The following is a 24,564-nucleotide window of genomic DNA, read 5'->3' as shown; positions in this document are numbered from 1 at the left end:
GTGTGTGTGCGAAAGACACTTCTTTGACTTCTTGTGAAGGCAGGTTTTAAATGTTGTTAGGATCAAAAAAGCAGTGTCAGCAGAGATGCTCTGGACTTTTGCTAATCATTTGCAGAGTATCAAGCAATCCAAATACCTCCCATATAGAATACAGTTATCCCTCAGTATCCTCAGGATCAGTTCTAGGGCTCCTGTGGACACCTAAATCTGCCAGTACTCAAGTCCTTGACCTAAAACAGCATTGTATTTGCATAACACCTATACACATCTCTAGATTATTTATTTTCTACTACTATGTAAATGATATGCAAATAGTTGTGCATACAGTTTGAATGCAACAGTTAGAACCAGACATGGAACAATGGACTGGTTCCAAATTGGGAAAGGAGTATTGTCACCTTGCTTATTTAACATAAATGCAGAGTACATCACGCGAAATGCTGGCCAGATTGGATGAAGCACAAGCTGGAATCAAAATTGCAGGGAGAAATATCAATAACCTCAGATATGCAGATGGCATCACCCGTATGGCAGAAAGCGAAGAGGAACTAAAGAGCTTCTTGATGAAAGTTTGAGCAAGCTCCGGGAGTTGGACAGGGAAGCCTGGTGTGCTGCAGACCATGGGGTTGAAAAGAATAGGACAGGACTAAGGACTGAACTGAACTGAGGCGGTACCACCGATCAAATATGGGACTGCAATAATAATGGACCATCTAAAAGTTTCTGTGTTATTTCTTTAGTTGGCTAAAAAGCCTACTGGCAACCTCATGGATAGTAGTTATTTGATACATAGATAACACAGGGTCCACTTTCATCTTGAATTTCATCTTGAATTCCATCTTGAATTTCATCATGAATTCCAAGATATTGTTGGAACCCTAATCATGAGATTTAACCGTGAGTTCTTTGGTTCTTCCAGTTCAAAGAGCAAACTATTAGATGCTGAGACCAGAGTATTGGAGTTTGGGCACTTCCCTGTCAAAGTCCGTTTTCTCGCTGAGAGATTCGAGGTCGGGTCAAGTTCGGAGATGAAGCCCCGACCTGACTTTAGAATCCCCCGGACTGGCTGGAGGGCCCTGGGAAGGGGCGCCCTAGAATCATCCACTTAGGGCTCCGTGGTGACCGCCGCGGGCATGTGAGTCCCAGGCGGCAGGGGCTGTCGCGGGGCGTGCGGGTTGGGGTGGGGGTGGAAGGGTGACGGGAGAGCACAGTGTGGGGTTAGGATTTCTGAAGAGGTACCTCTTTGGCATTGCGTTTCTTTGGGTCCCCGTCCCTCCACCCCCGGTGTCTGTACTGTTGAAGTGCAGACCTTTCTAAACAGTGACTTACTAGAGCTCTGGGGGACCGTGGTACCCGAAGGCGGCCCGCTGCCTGACCTAAGATTTACGAGTGGTTCCAAGGATGAGACAAGGTCCCAGTGTCTCGGTGACAACAAGGTCTTTGACGAACTGCCGAGAGCTGTGGCCGGGCGGAAAGCCCCAGAATCTCCTCCCTGCTGGAGTGGGGCGCCCGGGGCGCGGGCGGGCGGGCAGCCCCGCAGGCCATCAGCATGCAGGAGCCGCGCGCTCCGTCCTTGAGGGCTGCCGGGCTGACCTTGCTCGGCTTTCTCGGTAGATATCTCCCCGGGAGCGCGAGGACGCGGCAGCCGGGGTGACTCAGTGCCCCGCCGCGGCTTTCCTTCCTGCCTCCTTCTAAAATTCCGGGATTCAAACCCGGCGTTTTCCGCCCCACCCCTCCCCCTCTGCATCCCCCGCCTGCCGTTACCCAGACTGTCCGGGTGTTTTGTCCCCCACCTCCCATCTGTAGAACTGAAGGCCGACCTTCGCGCTCTCCCTCACTGCGGGCCCGGGGATCAGACTTGGCCCGCCAGGGCCGGGGACCGCACTGGGCGACAGATCCGGAGCCCGGCCGGAGGGGGCGGTGCGCGGCGCTCTCCGGCGCACAGGCGGACCTAGGCCGAGCCCCGCTCCCCATTGGCCGCCACCTCGGCGGGAGGGGCCGTCCGGGCTCGGGGCACCTGGCGTCGCCCCTCCGCAGGGAAATCGGAGGCTGCCGGACATGGGCGCCTGGAAGTAAAGGCATCGGGAGGGAGGCCTGGGGTATCTGTGGAGCTCGGGGAGGCCAGCCCTGTTCTGCCAGCTGCCCTGGCGCAGGCGGTGCTCGGATTCTCCTGCTCCGGCTTCGCCAGCCGGAAACTTTGCTCCGAGAAGTCCCCCACCCTCCTGATCGCGCCGAGAGGCGCCTGGTGGGCCGCGCGCCCCCGGGGGCCCCGCAGCCCCGCGCGTGATTGCGGGGGCCCCCAGGCGCCAGGCGCCCGCCGCGCTCCGCCGTGCGCGCGCGGCCGCCAGGATGCGCTACGCGGACCCCTCGGCGAACAGGGATTTGTTGGGGAACCGAACTTTGCTCTTCATCTTCATCTGCGCCTTCGCCTTGGTGACCTTGCTGCAACAGATCTTGTATGGCAGGAACTACATCAAGAGGTAAGAAAGTCCGAGCGCGGGTGGGGTGGCGCGGAGCCCGCTGGCAAGCCCCCTGGTGGCAGCCGCAGCCTCCGCCCCGGCGTGGCCCGGGTGAGCGACTCTGGGGTCTGCACTGAACCTCGAGCAAAGCCGCCTGAGGTTTGGGTCACCGTGCTCCTAAGGCAATGGCAAGCCACTCCAGTACTATTGCCTAGAAAATCCCATGGATGGAGGAGCCTGGTAGGCTGCAGTCCGTGGGGTCACTAAGGGTCGGACACGACTGAGCGACTTCACTTTCACTTTTCACTTTCCATTTTCACACATTGGAGAAGGAAATGGCAACCCACTCCAGTGTTCTTGCCTGGAGAATCCCAGGGACGGGGGAGCCTGGTGGGCTTCCGTCTATGGGGTCACACAGAGTCGGACACGACTGAAGTGACTTAGCAGCAGCAGCAGCAGCTCCTAAGCGCATCTCTCCTCCCAGCCGGAGGAGAACGCCTGCATCCAGCGCTGGCCAGAGGGGCCCGACAACTTTGTTCTGTTGTGGAAAACGGGGGACAGGATGGAATTCGGACCGGCCAAGCTGAGGATAAAAACATATGAATGTCCTGAGCTGCCTCGGGGGTCAGATCAGTGTCCTCAAGTCCACAGTGCCGTGGCCATCTGGTTGGAGGGGAGGCTGCCGGGTGTGGAGGGCTCAAAACCTTATAGGGTTACCTCTCGAGTCCTGAACTTTTGTAGGGGTCCCTGGGGGTAAAAACACATTCTACCCCCCCACCCTCCGCCCAGAAGTGCAGAGTTAGGTGTGGCGGGGTGGATAGTGGGCTCGGACGATGCGACAGAAGCAGTGAATTCTTACAGACCGGTAACCACTGGCACCGGGAAACTCACCACCCGATCCCTTCTGAAGCAGATGGTTCCCTCTCATCCTTCGGCAGAAGGTCAGAGCTGCAGCAGAAGTTAACCCTCCCCACTTGGGCCCCCCTCCTACCCCACCTCATCCGCGGGCAAACTCCATTAAGAGAAAGGGACTCAGCACTCGGGCACGGCCTCAGTCCCTGCGTGCGCAAAACACGGAAATGCCACAGTGGTCTTCTGCCTGCGGCTGGCTGAGGGCAGCCGCTTGGGGTTGCAGGACCTGGGGAAAGGGCTGCGCTGAGATCCTCCCATTTCAGAGCCTTTTTCGGAAAGACCCCACTTCTCTTTTCTGTCCGAGCTTTTTCCTTTGCTGTCAGTTGTCTTCCAACCCTCGCTGCCCCTCCCCCCACCAGACCGGTAGAAAACAAAACCCCTGGCTAATATAAACATCCCGGCTTCTTCCCTAAACTTCCGAATAATAAAACAGTTGTTCTCTTTGCATCCTTTGGAGTCCACATCAGTTGCTGGTGTCCTAGTCTGGGCTGCATCCACGGATGGGAGCAGTGACACCGCTGCTGGGCCTGGGCTCACTGTAGGAAAGTCAAACAGTTGGGCTATTTTCCGCTCCGAGTCCCCGAGCTGGGGAGCGTGAGGCCCCTTGGCCAGGACATTTGTTCCCAACCAGTCATTGCCCTGACCTTCCCAGAGAGCATTTTTCTCTGGTTGAGGGCAGCTAATGGGCCCTGCGTGGTGCTGGTAGCTTTAAAGGACATTTTCAGAGAGTCTCCAGGATTGCTGGAGCCCATTGGGCCTGACGCCCCCCACCGCCCGCCCCCACTAAGATGACCCCGTGCAAGGACAGTTGGGCCCGAAACGGCCTGCTTGCTGCACTTGCTTCTTAGCAGGGTGGCTCTGGGTTCCTACCCCCTGCTGGCACCTACCCAGAATGGCCCCAGGGGTTGCTGGGACCCCTGTTGCCTTATCAACACCGGGAAAATGTCCTGCCTGCCCACAGCGAACAGCAGCTCAGCTTCTAAGTGCTTGCGCTGGCAGGCCCTCCTTGATCTTGGGTGGGTGAAGTGGCTGCCTGGAATTTGGCGGCCATACCAATTGCATCCCACCTTCTAACACAGAGACCTCTTCCCCCTTAGTCTCAGAGGCCAGCTCACAGTCCTTGCTCCAGGGCCTGAATGAATTCAAGCAAGTAAGCAAAACTCCATGTACTTGATCCCGGCAGGGCACTGTAGGATCTTTGAAGAAGATGCTGTGGTCCTGGTGTTCAGGGGCCTTGATGTCTAGTTGGGGAAACAGTGGCCACAGATGAGCTAAGATGTAAGTGTTGAAATGTCTGAGGAGGAAGGCACCGCCAGACCGGAGTTGGAGGGAAGGCCACCTGGAGGAAGTGGGACCTGACTGGGCCTGTGAAGGCAGGAGACGCTTTGGGCAGGTGAGGGAAGTGCAGATCCAGAGCCCAAGAAGGCAGGAGCCAAGGCACAGAGATGCAGCCTGCCACCTTGCACCTCTCCTGGGCTGACCCTACCTGTGCTGTCACAGGAGCTTTAACCATCGATCAGTTGGACAGTCCGAGAGGCTGTCCCGGCCCTTCACCAGGTTGTGGCTGCCACACTGGTGAACGAATAGCATCTGTTCCCCTATCTTGTTTCCTCTACATCTCATCATTGTCATGAATTGACTTGATAAGGTTACTGGTCTGTCTCCTGTGTTTCTATACCTGACACTTGAGTGTTCCTCCAGTAGATGTCCTGGAACGGCCTGTGTGAGAGTCACCTGTGTGGTCACTGAAATGCAGGTTCCAGGTCTCCTCTCTGGGAGTGGGACCCAGTAATTGGCCTTTTTAATGAGCTCCTCGGGTGATTTGTAACAAGCTCCCCTCTGCTGCTCTAGGCCTGCGGTTCTCAATCAGGGCATTGTCGCCCCTCAGGCAATGTCTGGAGACACTTTGGGTTGTCACAGTGGCGAGAGGAGAGCATCTGGCATCTCTCGGGCTGAGGCCAGGGACAGGGCGAAAGATGCTATGATGCATGGCCCACCCACGACAAGAAAGACTTATCCAGCCCCAAATGTCAGCAGTGCTGAGGGAGAGAAACCCTGCTCTAGATGAACACTCCATGGGATAGGGTTCACTTTGTTTTGTCCCAGCTGTACCCTGAGCGCCAAATATGGTGCCTGGCACATAGTAGGTTCTTGAAATATTGGGTAATGGATAAATGATTGAAAGCGCATACCTGCAAGGGTAGTGAACTCAGGAGACCAGTGATGATGTGGATCCCACTAGGGTAAGGGGAGTGTAGGGAATGGGAAGTTCAGGGAAGGAGGAGACAGATGTATTTTGGGGTCAGTGGCTTCAGAGAAGTGCTTATTGGACTGAGAAGGGCAGTTTAAACTTGGTTCATTAGGCCATAGGGAACCTCATGTGGTCCTTGAGTAGAGTAGTGATGTGATCCAAGTGAAGGAAGGCTCTCTGGGCCTTTCAAGAAAGGGGCAGAAAAGGGAGGAGGCTGGAAGGCTGTTGACACAGCCTGGTCAGAAGTGAGGAGAACATGGTGCTGGAGGCATATCTATTTGGGAGCCGGGGATTCACGCAGGCGGTCGTTCTTTGCTTCTGGACTGAGCTGGGTGGATGTATTCGGCAGAGCCTTCATTGTTTGACATGACACAAAGCGCTCAGGGCCACAGAGAGGGCCAGCTGTTCCAGCGAGAATCGGGGACAGATTCCACCAGAAGGAAGCTGGGGTGTGAGTCAGTGTACATTCTTTTATTTTTTTGGTTGCTTCACCACTCCCTGTGCTGTGCAGGGGGTACTTCTGGGAAGGGACGTGAAGGGGAGATGTAGAGGGGAAGGTGGGCAGTACAGGTGGCTTAGCGGTCTCTGGGTCTCTACTGGAGAAGGTGCACGGTATATGGAATGAGAAGGAAAAGGCAAAAAACAAAGCTGTGAAATTTGCCCTTGGTGTTCCTTGGCTTCCACGTCTGTTCTCGCTTGAACAAATACTTAATGAAGATTTCCTACATGCTGAACCCACAGTGATGTGCAAGACGGATGCAGCCCAGGGTCCCCGGGACCTCACTCTGTGGGGAAGACAGAATGGCACGGAGCGCATGCATAGGCCACACTGGAGATGCGGACAGGGGACTCGAAGGGTGCGGAGCGAGCCATTGCAAATCCGTTGGGATGTCTTAAGGAGCAGGGAGGGAGGCATTTGAAGGGGGTCTTAGGGAAAGGGGAATGACCCATAGGAAATGGAGGTGGATGGAAGGGGGATGAAACCCAGCTTGCACAACAGTTGAAAGGTTCAAGGGAGACTTGAGTGACTCTTCATAATGCCTGAAGAGCTGGGGGCCAGAGTGAGGCAGGCAGGGCTGGATTATGGAGAACTAAGTGAGAGTTGGACTGTGAAGAAAGTTGAGCACTGAAGAATTGATGCTTTTGAACTGTGGTGCTGGAGAAGACTCTTGAGAGTCCCTTGGACTGCAAGGAGATCCAACCGGTCCATCCTAAAGGAGACCAGTCCTGAGTGTTCATTGGAAAGACTGATGCTGAGGCTGAAACTCCAATATTTTGGCCACCTCATGTGAAGAGTTGACTCATTGGAAAAGACCCTGATGCTGGGAGGGATTAGGGGCAGGAGGAGAAGGGGACGACAGAGGATGAGATGGCTGGATGTCATCACCGACTCGATGCACGTGAGTTTGGGTGAACTCCGGGAGTTGGTGTTGGACAGGGAGGCATGGCGTGCTGCGGTTCATGGGGTTGCAAAGAGTCGGACATGACTGAGTGACTGAACTGAACTGAAGTGGAAAATGTCTTCTTCCCTGTTGGTTCAGTTGGTAAAGAATCTGCCTGCAATGCAGGAGACCTGGGTTTGGATCGCTGGGTGGGGAAGATCCCCTGGAGAAGGAAATGGCAAACCACTCCAGTAATCTTGCCTGGGAAATCCCATGGACAGGGGAGTCTGTGGGGTCATAAGAATCGGACACAACTTAGCGACTAAACTGCCACAAGTGGGAAGTATGTGAGAAGGAGCTTGTTTGGAGGGAAGGGGGTAACAAATTTGAGTATAGATCTGCTCAGACACTGCAGGGCAATCCAGCAGCTCGTTGGAAAGGAGCTCAGGAACTGTGAGTCGATAAGAGCCAGACCAACAATGGAAATTTTGGAGTCACCACGCACCAAAATCATCATTTTTCCAACTTTCATGATTGTTATCCACAGTAAGAAATATGTTATACCCAGAGATGCAGAACACACTGTCATACATATCCATCTGAAAGAAACATTCTGTGAAAAAGTGTTTGGCCTCATTATGAGAAATTCACTTTAATATTTTCTATTCTGCTTCATTAAAAATTCCATTTCACTTCATTTAAAAAATAAACTCAGCCTTAAAAGGAAGGAAATTCTGAAGCACACTACACCATGGACAAACCTGGAAGACATTATACCAAGTGCTATAAGTCAATCACAAAAGGACTCATATTATATGGTTGCATGTATAGGAGTAGTCAAATATATAGAGACAGAAAGCAGAATGGTTGCCAGGGGCAACTTCAGGATGGAGGAATAGGAAATAAGTGTTTAATGGGTACAGAGTTTCAGTTTGGGAAGATAAAGAATTTTGGAGCTAGATGTTGATGATGGCTGCACAACAATTGTGGTTGTGCTGAGTATCACTAAACTGTACACTGAAAATGGTTAAAATGGTAAATTTTATATTTATTTTACCACAATAAAATTAAAAAAACAATTCTGGGGCATACTGCTGCATTGAGTTTTTAATCTATTGGTTGAAACCCTCAGTTAGAAAAACACTGGCCTGTGTGATGGAACTGGATGACATCTTACCCAGGGGAGAGCAGAGTGAAAGATGGCAATGGGCTGGGGCACAGAGGAGAGTCCCAAGGGCTTGCCTGCTCAGAAGGGCTGGAGAGGGGAGAGCTGGCGTGGGAGCTGAGGCTGCAGAGAGCTGGGGGTGGAGGCGAGAGAGGAGACGGAGGTGCGCGGGAAACTAGGCAACCTGGCACCTGGCTGGGAGTGGGCAAGTGTGATGCGGGCTGCGGAGGGAGCCGTAGGAAAGGACTAACGCGGTTTTGGCAATAGGGCAAGGGCGGTTTGGGGGTGAACACTGGGGACGTTATATATTCACAGGATCTACTGATCTATAAATTCATAGAGTTTACCCATTTTCTAGAATGTGCTATGCTGTGCTTAGTCGCTGAGTCGTGTCCAACTCTTTGAGGCCCAATGGACTGTAGCCCGCCAGGCTCCTGAGGGGTGTGGAAATCACCTCTGCCTTTAAACTCTCCGCTGCTCCAAATCCCCTTTGTTAGCGCAAAAATCTTCCTATAAACTCATATCGCTGGAGTGGTAAAGACTTCAGTTACTTAGGCTTTCACAAGGGGCAGCGAAAGAGCAGTTACTGTTTTTTTTTAATGTAGAAAGGACACTGCGTGAGCTGGCGGCAACCTGCTGTTTAAACTTAATCTCAGAGGAGGGCCAGGTAGACGTGGGCCTTAATGCCCTCCTTAAAGCTTCTCTGGAGCTTTGTCATTCTCCATAAAGAATGCCAACGTTTTTGTTAGATATTTCTCTAGCTGCATAGTTTTTAATGCTACTGTAGAAAAATCTTTAAAAAATTGTATTTTCTGTCCAATTGTAGCTAGCGTAAAGAAATAAATTTGATTTCAACGTATATTGTTTTTATAAAACAGCAAGCTTGAGGATAGTAATAGTAATCCATACATAATGATAGTAATTTATCTGTAGAGTCTTCTGGGATTTCTATGTAGACGTTTTCTTCTTCATTGCAACCCTTATACCTTAATTCACTTATCTTACTGTGCTGGCTGGAACCTTTGATAGCATGTTCAATAAATATGTCATAGTGAATATCCTGGCTTTAATCCTGATTTTTTTTTCTTAAAATTTATTTTTAAAGAGCAGCATTATTGAAATATGGTCGTAAAATGCACCCATCTATGAATTCATAAAATTTATCCATTTGAAGTATACAATTAGTATGTTCGAACAGTTATGCATCCCTCATGCCAATCAATTTTAGAACATTTTCCTTAAATCCCCAAAGAAACACTGTACCTCTTAGCCATCACCCCATAGTACTCCTATACCTCCCAGCCCTAGGAATGAATAAATACACGAATCAGTCTCTTTAGATTTGTCTATCCTGGACATTTCATGTAAATGGAAACATACAATGTGTGGTCTTGTGTAACTGACATCTTTCACTAAGCATATTTTCAACGTTCATCTGTGTTGTAGCATATATCAATACTTCATTTCTTTTTTTAATTTTTACTTTATATTGGAGTAGAGTTGATTAGCAATGTTGTGTTAGTTTCAGGTGTTTAGCAAAGTATTCAATTATACATATACATGTATTTATCCTTTATTCAAGTTCTTTTCCCATTAAGGTTATTACAAAATATTGAGCAGAGTTCCCTATGCTATACAATAGGTACTTATTAGTTATCTATTTTAAATATAAAACAGTGTGTATATGGTAATCCCAAATCAGTACTTCATTTGTTTATTGATGAATAATATTCAACTCTGGGAGTTGGTGATGGACAGGGAGACCTGGCGTGCTGTGATTCATGGGGTCGCAAAGAGTCGGACATGACTGAGCGACTGAACTGAACTGATGGATATACCATATTTTGTTTATCCATTAAGATGGAATTAGGTTCTTTTCACATTTTTGCTATTATGAATAAGGCTGCCATGCGCATTGTACCATGGCTGTACATGTTTTCCTGTGGTTGTGTGTTTTCATTTCTCTTGGGTATACAAGTGGAATTGTTGAGTCATATGGCAACCCACTCCATATTTTTGCTTAGAAAATTCCACGGACAGAGGAGCCTGGTGGCTACAGTCCAGAAGGTCACAAGGTGTCGGACAAGACTGAGTACACACACCCAACACACAATGTGGTAACAACTGGAATTGTTAAGTCACATGGTAACTCTGTCTTTTATCATTTGAAGAACTGTCAAACTGTTTTCTGAAATAGTGACACCATTTTACACTCCTTCTAGCAGGGTGTGAGGAGTCCAGTTTCACCACATTCTTGGAAACACTTGTTATTATCTTTTTGTTCATAGTCATCTTAGTGGTTTTGAAGTGGTATTTCATTATGGGTTTGATTTTGTGTTTTCATGATGGCTGGGGATGTGTAGCATTCTTTCCTGTGCTTATTATTAGCTGCATGTATTCTTTGGAGAAATGTCTATTCAGATTCTTTGCCCATTTTTAAATGGGATGGTTTGTCTTTTCATTATTGGTTTGTAAGTATTCTTTGTAGATTCCAAATATAAATCCCTTGTCAGATATACGATTTGAAAACCATTTCACTCCTTTTATGGGTTCTCTTTTACGTTCTTGATAATGTCCTTTATAGCATGAATGTTTTAATTCTGATGAACTCCAATTCATCTACTTTTTCATTGGTTGCTTGTGTTTTAGGTGTCATATCTAAGAAACCATTGCCTATTTCCAATATCCGATGTCACAAAGATTTACCCCTATGGTTTCTTCTAAGAGGTTCTTTTTTTATAGTTTTTTTTCTCTTACTTTGAGGTCTTAGATCCATTTTGAATTAATATTTGTATGTGGTGTCATTAATCCTGCTTTTAAGAGGAATAATAGTAAAGTGTCACCATTGAGTCTATCTGCTTAGTTTTGTTTCGTTTGTTTTTGTAGTTTTTTGTTTGTTTTGTATCCTCTAGTTAGGAAAAGAAGGTGCCCTTATGGAATATGCTAAAAAGTTTTCTTGTGTTTGAATATTAATTTTAATTTTTTTTTAAATTGAAGACTTATAATTTATTTTTTTTCACTTTCTTATTTTTTTAGATCTTTATTTATTTATTTTTTTATTTTACAATATTATATTGGTTGGTTTTGCCATACATTGACATGAATTCGCCCCAGGTGTACATGAATTCCCCCTCCTGAACCCCTCTCTCACCTCCCTCCTCCCTTTATCCTCCCTCTTGGTCATCCCTGCACACCAGCCCCGAGTATCCTGTAACATGCATTGACCCTGAACTGCTGATTCGTTTCACATATGACAACATACACAGTTGTATCGAACAGTCTTTGGGACTTTGTGGGAGAGGGTGAGGGTGGGATGATTTGAGGGAATGACATTGAAACATGTATGAATATTAATTTTAATCAGTTGCTTTTTCTACATCTATTGGACTTTTTCTCCTTTACTCTTTTAAAAAAAGTTGAGGCTTCCTCAGGGTGAGGATGCTGGGCCTTTGTACCTCTAGGTTGAATTTTTAGTCACTGGATGCAGATGCTTCTGGAAGAGAGTGTGGTCTTGGCCAAGCTGGCTCTCCTTATACGGGGTGATTCCCAGAGGAAACTGAGAGTGGGGGCTGTCAGCTCTCAGTATCCCAGCAGGTCAGGAGGAAGTCCTTCATTCCTGAAGGGGCACCTGCCACAGAGGGTTTTTCAACCTGCCATTTTGCCAAAAATAGAAACCCTTGAATATCTCCATCCCCCATGTCCTCTCCAAACAAAAGTCTCACCCCCATGATCAACCTGTGCCTGAAGCCCCGCTCTTTTTTTTTTAAAGAACAGAGTTGCCCAGTATAGCATAGACAGAACGATCTGCCCTGCAGGCCCCAAAAGGATCAGCTAAAAGAGAGTAGGGGACCACCCAACTCTTAAAGGAGACCATTGCTCCTGCCAGCCAAGGGTCTTTCACACATCACATCTGTCCTGACTCTGCAACTTTATACCAGCTTTTCCCTATCTGATGTGCCCTCCCAGTTATCCCTCTGCCAGTCCCAATCCTGCTTCTGCTTCTGTTCTCAGCCCACAGTGTGCATCCCTGCTCTGAGTTCGCAGCACCTGTGCTAGCTATACTCAGCACAGTCTGCCCAGAGCTGTCCTCTTGTCTTCTATGTGGTAGCACAGCAGGCAGGACCCTAGACTGGGCCTGCCTTACCCTGCCTGGTGGAGACAGGACTCTTCCGTACTCCGTCTTTCCTCCAGCCTTCCCCTTTCCTGCACCTCGAGGGTGCAGGTCTGGGCTGCCTGCATATGGCTTGAGCAGGCCTGAGATTTGAGGATATGTAACTGCTTATTTAACTTACATGCAGAGTACATCATGAGGAACGCTGGGCTGGAAGAAGCACAAGCTGGAATCAAGATTGCTGGGAGAAATATCAATAGCCTCAGATATGCAGATGACACCACCCTTATGGCAGAAAGCGAAGAGGAACTCAAAAGCCTCTTGATGAAAGTGAAAGAGGAGAGTGAAAAGGTTGGCTTCAAGCTCAACATTCAGAAGACAAAGATCATGGCATCTGGTCCCATCACTTCATGGGAAATAGATGGGGAAACAGTGGAAGCAGTGTCAGACTTTATTTTTTTGGGCTCCAAAATCACTGCAGATGGTGATTGCAGCCATGAAATTAAAAGACGCTTACTCCTTGGAAGGAAAGTTATGATCAACCTAGATAGTATATTAAAAATCAGAGACATTACTTTGCCAACCAAGGTCCGTCTAGTCAAGGCTATGGTTTTTCCCGTGGTCATGTATGGATGTGAGAGTTGGACTGTGAAGAAGGCTGATCGCCGAAGAATTGATGCTTTTGAACTGTGGTGCTGGAGAAGACTCTTGAGAGTCCCTTGGACTGCAAGGACATTGAACCAGTCCATTCTAGAGGAGATCAATGCTGGGTGTTCATTGGAAGGACTGATGCTAAAGCTGAAACTCCAATACTTTGGCCACCTCATGCAACGAGTTGACTCACTGATGCTGAGAGGGAGTGGGGGTGGGAGGAGACGGGGATGACAGAGAATGAGATGGCTGGATGGCATCACCAACTCGATGGACATGAGTTTGAGTGAACTCCGGGAGTTGATGATGGACAGGGAGGCCTGGCGTGCTGTGATTCATGGGGTCGCAAAGAGTCGGACACGACTGAGCGACTGAACTGAACTGAACTGAACTGGGTCAAGGAAAAGTACAGCCTGACTTCATGCTGTATCTCAGGTGTGCATTTGAAGGCTCTCACCGCTGATCCAACACTCCCCCTACCCAGGGACAAAGCCTTGTTCACTGGAGAAGCAGGCACGACCCCCAAGAGGTGGGGATGACAGAACTGGAGGGTCTACCTGGGGTGCTTCTGGAGGGGGAGAGTGCCTCGTGGGGACGGAGTGGAGCTGGAGGGTACCCTCGGGATGGGAAGGGGCTGAGCTGACCACCACCCTGGGTCTGTGCTTTGCTGGCAGAACAGCTGCAATCTTGCTGATCAGAGCAAGTTTTGATGGGGCTCCTGCTGTAAGGCTGGGACTAGGGGGAGGCAAGCAAGGCGCCCAGGGGACAAAGCTGATGGAACTCCCTCTCCGGTGTCGACTCTGCACTTGCACCAGCTAGAGGGTGGGGCCTCCTGGATCTTGTGCCCTGCCCTGGGCTCTCTGTGCCCAGCCTGCACCGCCTGCTGGGTGTTAGGGAGCTTCCTGTCCTTTGCCCGGTGTCCCTCAGGGATGCAGTGCTGCCCTCTCACAGCTCGCTCTGATCATCTCTCTCTACTTTTTTTTCCTTTTGATATTTGTGCTTTCCAGGCAAATTTCACCTCTTAGCGGTTTCTCCTCTTTGACTTATTCAGGCTCGTTCACTTCTCATCTAATAACCTCTCATCCAGCAAATCTGTCATTTAGCTTTTCACTCAATGTGTGGGAACCCCCTCCACGCACGTACACTACAGCTGATGGATTCATCAGGCAATGATATGAATTATTAGCATTCATTAAGGGCTCATGAGCCAGGCTCTAACCTAAGCAGATAATCCTAAAGAAGGATTATCTCGTTCAGTCCTCACATTAGTCCTGTTAAACAGAAACAGTCATCCTCATTTAATACACAGGATGAGTAACTTGTGTAGGTTCGCACAGTTTGTAAGACCCTTGAAAGAGATATTTCATTCATTTCTGAATTCACAGGACCTGGCATAGAGCCTGACATTAATTGCTGAATGAATGATGCATACAAAGGGAATCCCCAACTTTTCCCCCAATAATCAATGAACGTCCACTAAACATTCAGCTTTATGCTGGTGGAAAGGTTAGGTTACTAAAGAATCATCAACTGTGTTACATGTCCTTAAGGTACTTACGGAACACTGAAAGAGACAGGCATGAAAAATAGGTAAGACTGTGTATAAAGAAATTAGTCGTTGTGTTGCATAGACTATAAATCTTGTAGATTTCGGAGGAGACAACAGTCGGGGTGGTGAGTGGCCAGGTGGGACCTGAGGTGGGCTTGGAGAACTTGTGGGTTTCAGAAACTGGGTTTAGGGTGACTCTGGGGGACATGCTGTGTTGTTGAGTCTGGAGGAGACGGTGATGGAAGTCACTGAAGGCTTCTACATTTCTCTTTGTTTTCTGGTGCTGTGAGATCAGTATCCTCTCTAGTCTCAGTTTAGTCTTATACAGTATGAGTGGGTGGCCAAGGTACTCTTCTCTCTTCCCACCCTGATGACACTGGTCACTGGCCAGGCTTTGCCAGTCCCTCTGGGAGGGGCCCTCAAGTCCTGCCAAGGCTCTGGACTGTAGGGGGATGGACGTGAGGCAGATAAGCCAGGAGGCGTGTGTGGGGTGCTGTGCATAGAGGGGGCTGGGGTTATTGGGAGGGGAAAAGAAGAACAAAATCCACAGATGCTTAGGTTCCTTAGAGTCAGCCCTCTGTACCCTGGGGTTTCCAATTCACGGCTTCAACCAGCCATGGATGTGGAACCCGCCAATGTGAACTGTATCGCAGTCTGGGGGCTAACACAACAGAACGTTATTGTCACACGGTTATGGTGGCTGAAGTCTGAGATCAAGGCGTCGGTAGGGTCTGAGGGCCGTGAAGGAGAATCTGCTCTCCACCGCCCCCAGCTTCTGGTGGTTTGGGGGTAGTTTTCGATATTCTTTGGCTTGTAGACCTCTGCCTTCATCTTGACAGGGTTTTCTCCCTGCGTACATGTCTGTGTCCTTTTCTTTATAAAAACACCAGTCATATTGGATTAGGGGTCCATCATACTTTTTTTAAATTATTTATTTATTTGGCTGCACCAGGGCTTAGCTGTGGCACACAGGATCCTCAGTCTTCCTTGCGGCAGGATCTTTAGTGGTGACATGTGAACTCTTAGTTATGACATACGGGATCTAGCAGCCTGACCAGGAGTAGAACCCGGGCCCCTGCATTGGGAGTGTGGAGTCTTACCCACTGGACCCCGAGGGAAGTCCCCAGTTCTTACCCACAGGACCATCAGGGAAGTCCCCACATGACCTCATCATAATTTAACTAATTAGATCTGCAATGACCCTGTTTCCAATAAGGTCACCCTGGGATTGGACTTCAGTAGCTGATTTTTTGGTATGGGGGGAGGGGACACAATTCAACCCATAACAGTCAAAGGACCTAACAGGAGCCAAGGCTGGGGAAGGCATGACTTGATCGGTGTTTAGCTGGACTGGGTTCCAAAGGTTTGGGGAACAGTGTGGAGGGCCGCTAACCTAGGAGGCACCTGCTCACATAGACTCTGGGCCTGTCCTAGGATGGAGAAAGTAGAACTAGTGGGAGCTCTTGACAGAGAGTGGTTGGAATGAACGCTAGGATGAGTGTTTGAAGGGACCTTCCCCCATGTCCACATCACTCCCCTGCTGTCCGAGGAGGGAAGGGGTCGCCACTCTGCTAGCTGTGGTGCTCTGTCTGCGGCCTGAGCGCTGGAGGAAGTTGGAAGGCTGGTGTGTGTACCCCATGTGGGCCCCACGCTCCTTCTAAAGGTGGCCCCCACCGTGGAATAAACGTTGAGCAAATATTTAGCAAAGAGTAGTTGGAAGAGGTGTGAGATTTTTGGATGGCCTTGGGTGCCACTCTTGTGGGTCTGGGGCTGCGAGTGGAGGTCTGGAAGGCCAGGCCAGGGAGCAGACTGTTTGGAGGTTGACTGGGGGAGTCCAGCTTCTCTGTGGTGCAAGGCTTGATGGGGGTGTGAGGTTGTCCCCGAGTTGTACCTGAAGCTCCTCTGGTTCCTCTCTCTGGACCCCTCCCCTGGCTAGTGCCTCCATGCACACCCTCTCCTGTCCCAGCCTGAGCACTGGCAGAACCTGGACTCTGCTGGGCCATTCCTTAGCCAGAGGCCTCCGCAGAACCATGAACGTTCCTGGCATCTGGGAGGCTCGTGGGCATCAGGGTCCTTTCAAGGAGGCCAGCCCTCTGCCATCTGTCTGCAGACCCCCAATCACTCCAGTGTCCACGACTTGCTCTACTAGCTTTCTCTTTTCCCACCTAGAGGTGGAGAATGTGGGGAGGTTAGCCAAGGGAGCAACCCCTGTTCTTGTCCCCAGCAGGCTACCACCTGCACCATCTTTTCTGTTGCCCCAAATGAAAGGCCCCCACAGGGAACTGGGGGATGAAGCCACTTCTCTTTTCCCCTGAGGTTCTTCTCATTCGGGGTGAATGTTACCATCAGGAAATAATGTGAGTCACTAGTGAGTCAGGATGGAGACGGGCAAGGAAGTACGTGGAACCTGGTAATTATGCCCATTAATCCTCCTGCAGAGGCTTCCCAGCTGGCAGGCACTTCCACACCTCCTCTGAAGGGGTCTTCCTGGCTACCCACCCCAGCTCTTCCTGTAGACCTGGGGATGGCGGAGGACTGTGAGAGTTGGAGGAGGGCAACCTGTGTGCCCCAGGAGGGCCACACCCCCAGAATCCTGGGGGCCCACCCAAGGTGTTTGCTCAGAAGAGATCACTGGTCACGTCCCTTGTAGATGACTTTGAGGGGCCACAGAAGGGTGGACTGCATCACCTGCTGCCTGCCCTGGACTCCTTGCCAGCCCCAGAACAAGCCATGGGACTCATGCCTCAGGCCACTGCAGGTGCCAGGCCTTTTCTGGACCATTCTTCTCCGGGATCCACCTGTTCCATCATTACTTCCTACCCTGCTGAGATGTCACCTTCTCCGGGAGGAGACCACCCTCCATGGAACAGCCCCTCACTCCCAACTCCTTTTCCCTCTTGCTACTGTTTGTTTTCTCCATAGCACTTTTCACCATCGGACACATTACGTGTTGTGTTGCCTGTTAGATTATCTGTCTCACTCTAGTCGACATGAAGTGTTGCTGGGGCAAGACCTTGCTACTTTCTTCACTGTTGAACCCCAGCCAGGCATGACTGTTCAACAAATATAGAACAATAAAATAAATATTTGATCTATATACATTTATAATGATATAAAAATAGCATGAATAGATAAAGGAAAGATATCCTGTCAGCTCTGAGGTACAACGTAAGCACTTTGCTGATTCATAACAGAAGAGTGGTTATACATTTTATTTGACAAGCTTGGTGTCAAAGAAATGGCTCATTTCCTCACTTTTCCTTTAATTAAAAAAAATAGACTAACCCGTGTCTGTCGGCTGGTGGAAGATTTAGTCTGTTTAGTCTACTGAGGTGCCTTTCCTCTGTCCTCGAAGGGTCGTGTGGGGATCCTGGAGGTTTGTGTGGAGTGACACAGTTGCGGGGCTCCCCAGGCCACCCCCCCGCTTCAGGCAGTCCAGTCACTGCTCCCAGGAAGCTTCTGGAAGTCTGGACCCACCGCCCCGAGGTGCTCCAAGAAGCAGTCTTTCTGAGGCCCTCTGTCCGTGTAGAGGGGGGTGTGGGGAACCCGCACTGGGGACGTCGTGGGCTTGCGGCACTTGAGGAATCTAGCTTAGCCATGGTCTCACCCACCCGTCCCCAGACCCGAAGGCCCTGCCGCCGTCCTCCGGGTGGGCCTCACACAGTTTCCTCGGTGAACTGTGCAGCTCTCAGTCCCCACCACCCACATGGCCCTGAAGTAAGAGGTTGAAATAGCCAGGTTACCTTTTTGGAATGGAGGAGCGAGAACGCACATGAATAATTCAATAGGTTAGCCTCCCACGAAAGTTAAGAACTGACGTTCTGTGAACGATTTTCTTCTTCTTTTTTTTCCCAAATAGAGCTGACTCAAGGTTATCTTGTCATAACAGCAGCTCAGTCATTTGCATTCCTAATGTACGCTTTTGTCCGGCGGGAGGGAAAGGGCAGTTGCAGGCCAGGCTCAGGAGCTGCACGCCCTGCCTTTCCCCGTGGTTGCCTTTTGTGATGGTCAGTGTGTCTGCTGCACAGGAGGCCGAGGCTGAGGGTGGTTGCTGACCCAGCCCCCCGAGATGGAAGACCCCCAAGGCGTGATGAGTCCTGGCACAGGATCCAGCATTTTGGTGGTTGAACTGGGAGTCAAGGCTCTGGCTCCCAGGCCTGGCTTTGCCTACAGCTAGCTGAGAGGTAACTTCCCATGCTCTGCCTCAGTTTCCCCAGCTGAGATGGGTGGTGCACACTCTGTCTCCCTCTTTGGACTAGGGTCAGCTTCAAACAAGAGGATATAAGTCAGGGCTACCAATGGGGATTCCCCAGGCTGTGGGTAGCTCACAGCAGGCAGTATTTGGTCGACACAGCATTTAAAAATTGGCAAATTAAAAATAAAGTTCTGGCTATCCAGCATCTCTCGGAAGGATGAACAAGATGGCAGCATAAGGCTCATCTTCCCACACGGCAGCGGTGGGCTGGGGCTCAGGACACCTGCCTGAGGTGTGACGTGGGATAGCCCCTGGTCCCTGCTGACCTTGCTTACTCACTTCATTCACCCTCTGCTTCCTTGGTGGACTCTGCTCCGTGGTGGAAGTGAAGCACTTTGTGGGAACGTACAGTATCGGATGTTCTGTCCAGGGTGTGTTCCAGGTGAAATGGCCCAAGGAGAGTGAAGACAATGATTGGTTAAGGGAGAGGAAGGGTGTTATGGGACCGTCCGTCACTTTGGAGGTCAACGTCAGGGAATGAGAGTGGCCCTTCTGGCCAGCACAGGGTCTCTCGGGGGTAAACGCATCATGTTCTTGGTGGACCCACTAGCTTCAGATCAAGTTGACTCAAGAAAAAGAGGTGGATTTGGTTCTGTTCTTGGTCAAGATTGCAGTTAAGAAAGGCTTAAAAGCGGAGCTAAAACTCAATTGCTGCAGCCGCTTCTGGCTGCTGATCCCTAGGTACCGATCCTCACTGGACCCTGAGCTCTCTGGATGGGGTTGGGGGAGGACAAAGGGCCATAGGCTGGTGACCCCCATAGCGGGTCCCCAGGAGCTGAGGGGCTTGGGGGGGCAGCAGTTACTTAGGAGAAAGGCATGAAACTCTGGAGCGGCTCCTTCTCTCAAATCTCAGCTTGAGAAAACCTCCCCTGCTTGGTTTTCCCAGTTTTTCCTTTTTGTGTTCGTGCCAGCTCTCCTCAATTCCTCCTGTTTGTGCAGCATGAAAAAAGTTACCAGAATGCTTTCCACCTGCTTCTTCTCACTTGAGAAAGTCCAAGTGTTATTTACTGAGGGCCTACTGGGTGCCTCCAAAGGTCTACAAAGTCATCTGTGACCGCTGTGTTGCTCGGAGTCTACACTGTTTCTGTGATTATTAAAATAATACATGCTTTTCTTAGAGCTTATGGAAAGGACAGCAAAGTATAAATAAGCAGGGGAAAAATTCCCTCATCATACCACACTCACTGACTTATTAGTTTTAGGGAATGTTTTCTCCTCGCCTTTGCTCTAAGCACTGTTTTTGTAAAAGAAATGAGATCATAGCGAACGTGTATTCTATTTATTAATTTTTTGCTTAAGTTAATGATTTCCCTGCACCATTAAAATGACGTCATAGATACAATATTTGGGGGCCACATGGCCACGTGTCATTTAGCACTGTAGTTCCTTAGCCTTTCCCTAATGCTGGGCATTTAGGATGTTTCCTGATTAATAAAAGACCCCTGACAACTGTCTGTCTGGTTCAAAGCCCTTTGATCTGTCAACGAGAATTCAATTAACCATCAAGTTAAGAAGGAAAAAAGGGAATTTTGTTCCAGCCAAACTGAGGATTATAACCTGGGAAGCAGAATCTCAGAAAGCTCTGAGAACTGCTCCACCTTTTAGGAGTCGAAGTCACAGACATATGCATTTTTTTAAAAAAAATTTATTTATTTTAATTGGACGTTAATTACTTTACAATGTTGTGGTGGTTTTTGCCGTACATTGACGTGATTCAGCCATGGGTGTACATGTGTCCTCCCGTCCCGAACCCCCTTCCCACTTCCCTCCCCATCCCATCCCTCTGGGTTGTCCCAGTGTACCGGCTTTGAGTGCTCTGTTTTCATGCATCAAACTTGGACTGGTCATCTATTTCACATAAGGCATATACATTTTTGAGATAAAGGATTTTACATCAGAATGACATACTGATATTTTCCATAAAGTTCACCAAGCATGCATAGTCCAGGTGAACACAAACCGAGGAAACAGCAAGTCAGCATGACCCGCTACAGAGCTGGAAACGAGCACTCTTGTTTTGAGAAGTTCCATTGCTAGCATCAGAATAAAGAAAAAGACGACAACAGTCTCTCCAGTTGAGGAGGCACTCCCATCTTACAGGAGCTCTGTCTGCACATTAATGCAGACGAACCCTGCTCATCAGGGAGGGAGAAGGCCCAAACCACAGAGAGATAATTTTATATTTAACTTTTCTTATCCTGCCTTAAAATATAAATTTTATTTCATCAGATCAAAGTTGGATCATTTCCTAAGGATCAGTTTCTTAAAGGGATATCATGGGGACTGAATGTTTAAGCAGTCTTGAACCTTTTGATGTGTCTCCCCAAGTTCTTTTCCAGAAACGTGAGTGACACCAATGGCCAGCCCTAAGTATTAACATTACATGTATCTTGTCAACTTGATAGGTTAATAAAAAAGGATTGCTTTAATTTAATTTGCATGTACCTTGGTTATTAGGGGCTTCCCTGGTGGCTGAGATGGTAAAGAATCTGCCTGCAATCCGGGAGACTTGGGTTTGATCCCTGGGTCAGGAAAATCCCCTGAGGAATGGAATGGCAACCCACTCCAGTATCCTCGCCTGGGAAACCTCATGGACAGGGGAGCCTGGTGGGCTACAGTCTATAGGGTCACACAGAGTTGGACACAACTGAGTGACTTACACTTTCACACTTGATTACTAGTGAGGTTAAACCCACACCACAGTTTACCTGGATTTTGCACGTATAAGATTCAAAAAGCAAAAAAGGCTATGGATGTGGAAAGTAAGAATTATCAGCTGGTTCTCCAACAGCTTTCTTGTCTTCTCTGGCAGAGAACACAGAGTGACGTGTGTTTGAATTGTATGGTATTAGATTTAAGCTGTAGGTTATTAAAGTTTATGTTATTAGATTTAAGCTCTTATATGTGTGTTCACATTTACATATCTGCTTTTGCGGGCTGTTTATATCCTTAGGTTGAGGATTATTTCTTCTTTTGACAGGTGAGGAAACTAAGGCTTCAGGAGGTAAAAATGCCAGGAGTCACATGATTGCAAAAGGAAGTGGGCTCTGGGGGCGTTTCTACCCAGGAATCTTTGGAGGCAGGAACGGGGAGGCTGCAGGCACATGTGACGGAGAGGCTCTGGGAGTGCCTTCTTATCCAGCAATGTTTCCCTCATCAAACTTTTGCTGCTGTCTGAAATCCCACCAAAGGCAGGCCCACAGCCTGCCCACTGCGGTTTCTGACACCTGGGAAAGGGTGGTTCCTGTGGCAAGCACTGCACAGGACACAGGCCAAGCCCTGACCCTGCATCCTCTGTTCTGCTTTTCCAGTCCCCACGCCCTGGCCTGTGGCCCTTCAAATCCAGACTCTCCATGCCTAGTGCCCACCACTAACGGTCCTCGAATTATATATCCTCCAACCCATCTCTTGGTATGAGAGTTTAGAAACACCTCTGTGTGCACAGCCCTGCTACTGCCCCAAGAAGGTTGGATCCAGTGAGCCATGTGGAGTGTGCCCTATGCCGCCGGTCCCCAAACACCTTGCTTCTTCCTTTTTCCTGGGACGTGAAAACCTCCTGCTCTAATTTTCGTCAAGGATCCTGGAGTTTTAGAACCTAAAGCTGCCTGAGTCAGCCCCCCTTTCCCCACTCCACTTCCTTTAGGGCTCTTGGGGAAGACTACTTTACACATGGTTTACATGCAAGTCTATAAAGGGCTGTTCAGTTCAGTTCAGTTCAATCCAGTTGCTCAGTCATGTCCGACTCTTTGAGACCCCATGGACCGCAGCACGCCAGGCCTCCCTGTCCATCACCAACTCCCGGAGTTTACCCAAATTCATGCCCATTGAGTTGAGATGCCATCCAACCATCTCATCGTCTGTGGTCCCCTTCTTCTCCTGCCTTCAATCATTCCCAGCATCAGGGTCTTTTCAAATGAGTCAGCTCTTCGCATCAGGTGGCCAAAGTATTGGAGTTTCAGCTTCAGCATCAGTCCTTCCAATGAACACTCAGCTCTATAAAGGACTGTCCACCTGTAGGGATGACACGCGAAGAGCAGGCACAGAGGACCAGTGACTCAGGGCAGAATGTGTGGTGCCGAAGGGGTTGAGAGAGAGAGTTAGAGTTAAGCTGACAGAGCTGGGGGCGCAAGAAGAAGGCTCTTCAGCTGGACGTTGAACTTTGGGTGAGAGTCAGGTAAGTAGGGGATGGGATGAGGTTGAGTGGGAATGCCCAGGGTGAAGGCTTGAGAGTCGAAATGCCCTGGTGGGTCATGAGGCTGAGGTTTCCCTGGGCTACAGATCAAGCTACAGAGCAGCTGCTGGAAGGGCCCCTGAGTTGAGGGTTTGGAACTTGTCCTTTGGCAATGGGGATTCTTGGAAGGTTCTGGAACAGAGGAGGGGCTGCTGGTATGGTCGTTAGGAAGGAGCTCTGAGACAGTGTGGGGCTCACAGAGACTGGAGATGAACTTGGAGGCAGCCAGCTTCCCGCGCTCTACTGAACCTGAGGAATGTGGAAAAGACGGCGGCTCCAGCTTCCACCTGCAGAGCCCGAGGAGGCCACAGCTGGAAGCATATATATTTTTAATCCAGTCCATATATTTTAATAACCCTTCATAATTTGGGGGGGATATTATTAATGCTCAGAATACTTCAAGCGAGGCTTCAGCAGTGCGTGAATTGAGAACTTCCAGATGTTCAAACTGCATTTAGAAAAGGCAGAGGAACCAGGGATCAAATTGGCAACATCTGCTGAATCATAGGAAAAGCAAGGGAATTCCAGAAAAACATTCACTTCTGCTTCATTGATTACACTAAAGCTTTTGACTGTGCAGATCAAAGCGAACGATAGAAATCTTCCTGACCCAGGAATCAACTGGGGTCTACCTGCATTGCAGGCAGATTCTGTACCAACCGAGCTATCAGCAAATGGCCCTTCCATGTCATAGTTCCTGCTAAAATATAGTAATTGATGTTTTCTTAGTAGTTTGTCACTTCTACAGCCCGGGGACGGACTGTCTTGAGAAGGGACACCCCGTCTCAGCAGCCAGTCTGGGCAAGAGAGTGGCGGTGTCGCTGGCTGCCCCACTTGGTGCAGGACATGGGTCTTGCGGGCTGGGCTCTTTCTAAGGAGCCCGTGAGTCTTCTAGCTGGCTTCTGGGCTGGGAATTGCTTGAATGTGCTTGTAAATCGGCTAATTTGCAAAATTTCAGGTGGAAATACTACTGTTTTCTTGGCCAATAGGTATTCTGGTACAGACTTTTAGGTTGGTTTTTAGAGTCAGAAGGTGCTGTATTTAAATCTTAGGTTGGCCACTTGATAGCCTTGTGACCTTGGGCAAGTTACCAAACCTCTCTGAGCTGCATATTTCATCAACTATAAGGGCAGAGAATGGGACCTGCCACATGAAGCTGTTGAGAGCATGTATGTGAAGGGCTCACAAAATGTTTCCCCTCCTAATAAACCAAATCCAAATTCTTTCTAAGAAATACCTAGTAATATTTCCTCAAAATATCTCTTTGAAAGGAAATGTAACCCCTTCAAGTCAATAAACAGATAAATGAGTAGATTATTTTATAGATGCTCACAATGTATTTATAAACATATATGTGATGCTGTTTAGTCCATCAGTTGTGTCCAACTCTTTGCAACCCCATGGACCGTAGCCCGCCAGGCTCCTCTGTCCATGGGATTTCCTAGGCAAGAATACTGGAGTGAGTTGCCACTTCCCTCTCCAGAGGATTTTCCTGATCCAGGGATCGAACCTGAGTCTCCTGCTTGGCAGGCGGATTCTTTACCACTGAGCCACCAGGAAAGCCCGAATATGTGATGAATTTATAGAAGTATGCAATA

The 24,564-nt window shown here is 49.1% G+C and overlaps 1 protein-coding gene across 3 annotated transcripts in view; it reads left to right on the top strand.

The window, feature by feature from the left end:
• Positions 1-1,938: 1,938 nt before the first annotated feature.
• Positions 1,939-24,564, top strand: part of ST8SIA5 (ST8 alpha-N-acetyl-neuraminide alpha-2,8-sialyltransferase 5) — a 76,032-nt gene continuing 53,406 nt past the window's right edge. For all 3 annotated transcript variants that reach the window (XR_008684702.2, XM_055417298.2, XM_055417297.2), the window contains exon 1: positions 1,939-2,480. Coding sequence is in view for 2 of the 3 variants with exons in the window: in XM_055417298.2 (XP_055273273.1) it covers positions 2,350-2,480 (131 nt within the window). In the remaining variant the exon portion in view is untranslated. The remainder of the gene's footprint in view (positions 2,481-24,564) is intronic.

Source organism: Moschus berezovskii, chromosome 28, assembly GCF_049115385.1.
Source record: "Moschus berezovskii isolate FMDL1 chromosome 28, NW_MosBer_1.0, whole genome shotgun sequence".
Taxonomy (NCBI): domain Eukaryota; kingdom Metazoa; phylum Chordata; class Mammalia; order Artiodactyla; family Moschidae; genus Moschus; species Moschus berezovskii.
This window is presented reverse-complemented; position numbering and strand designations above follow the sequence as displayed.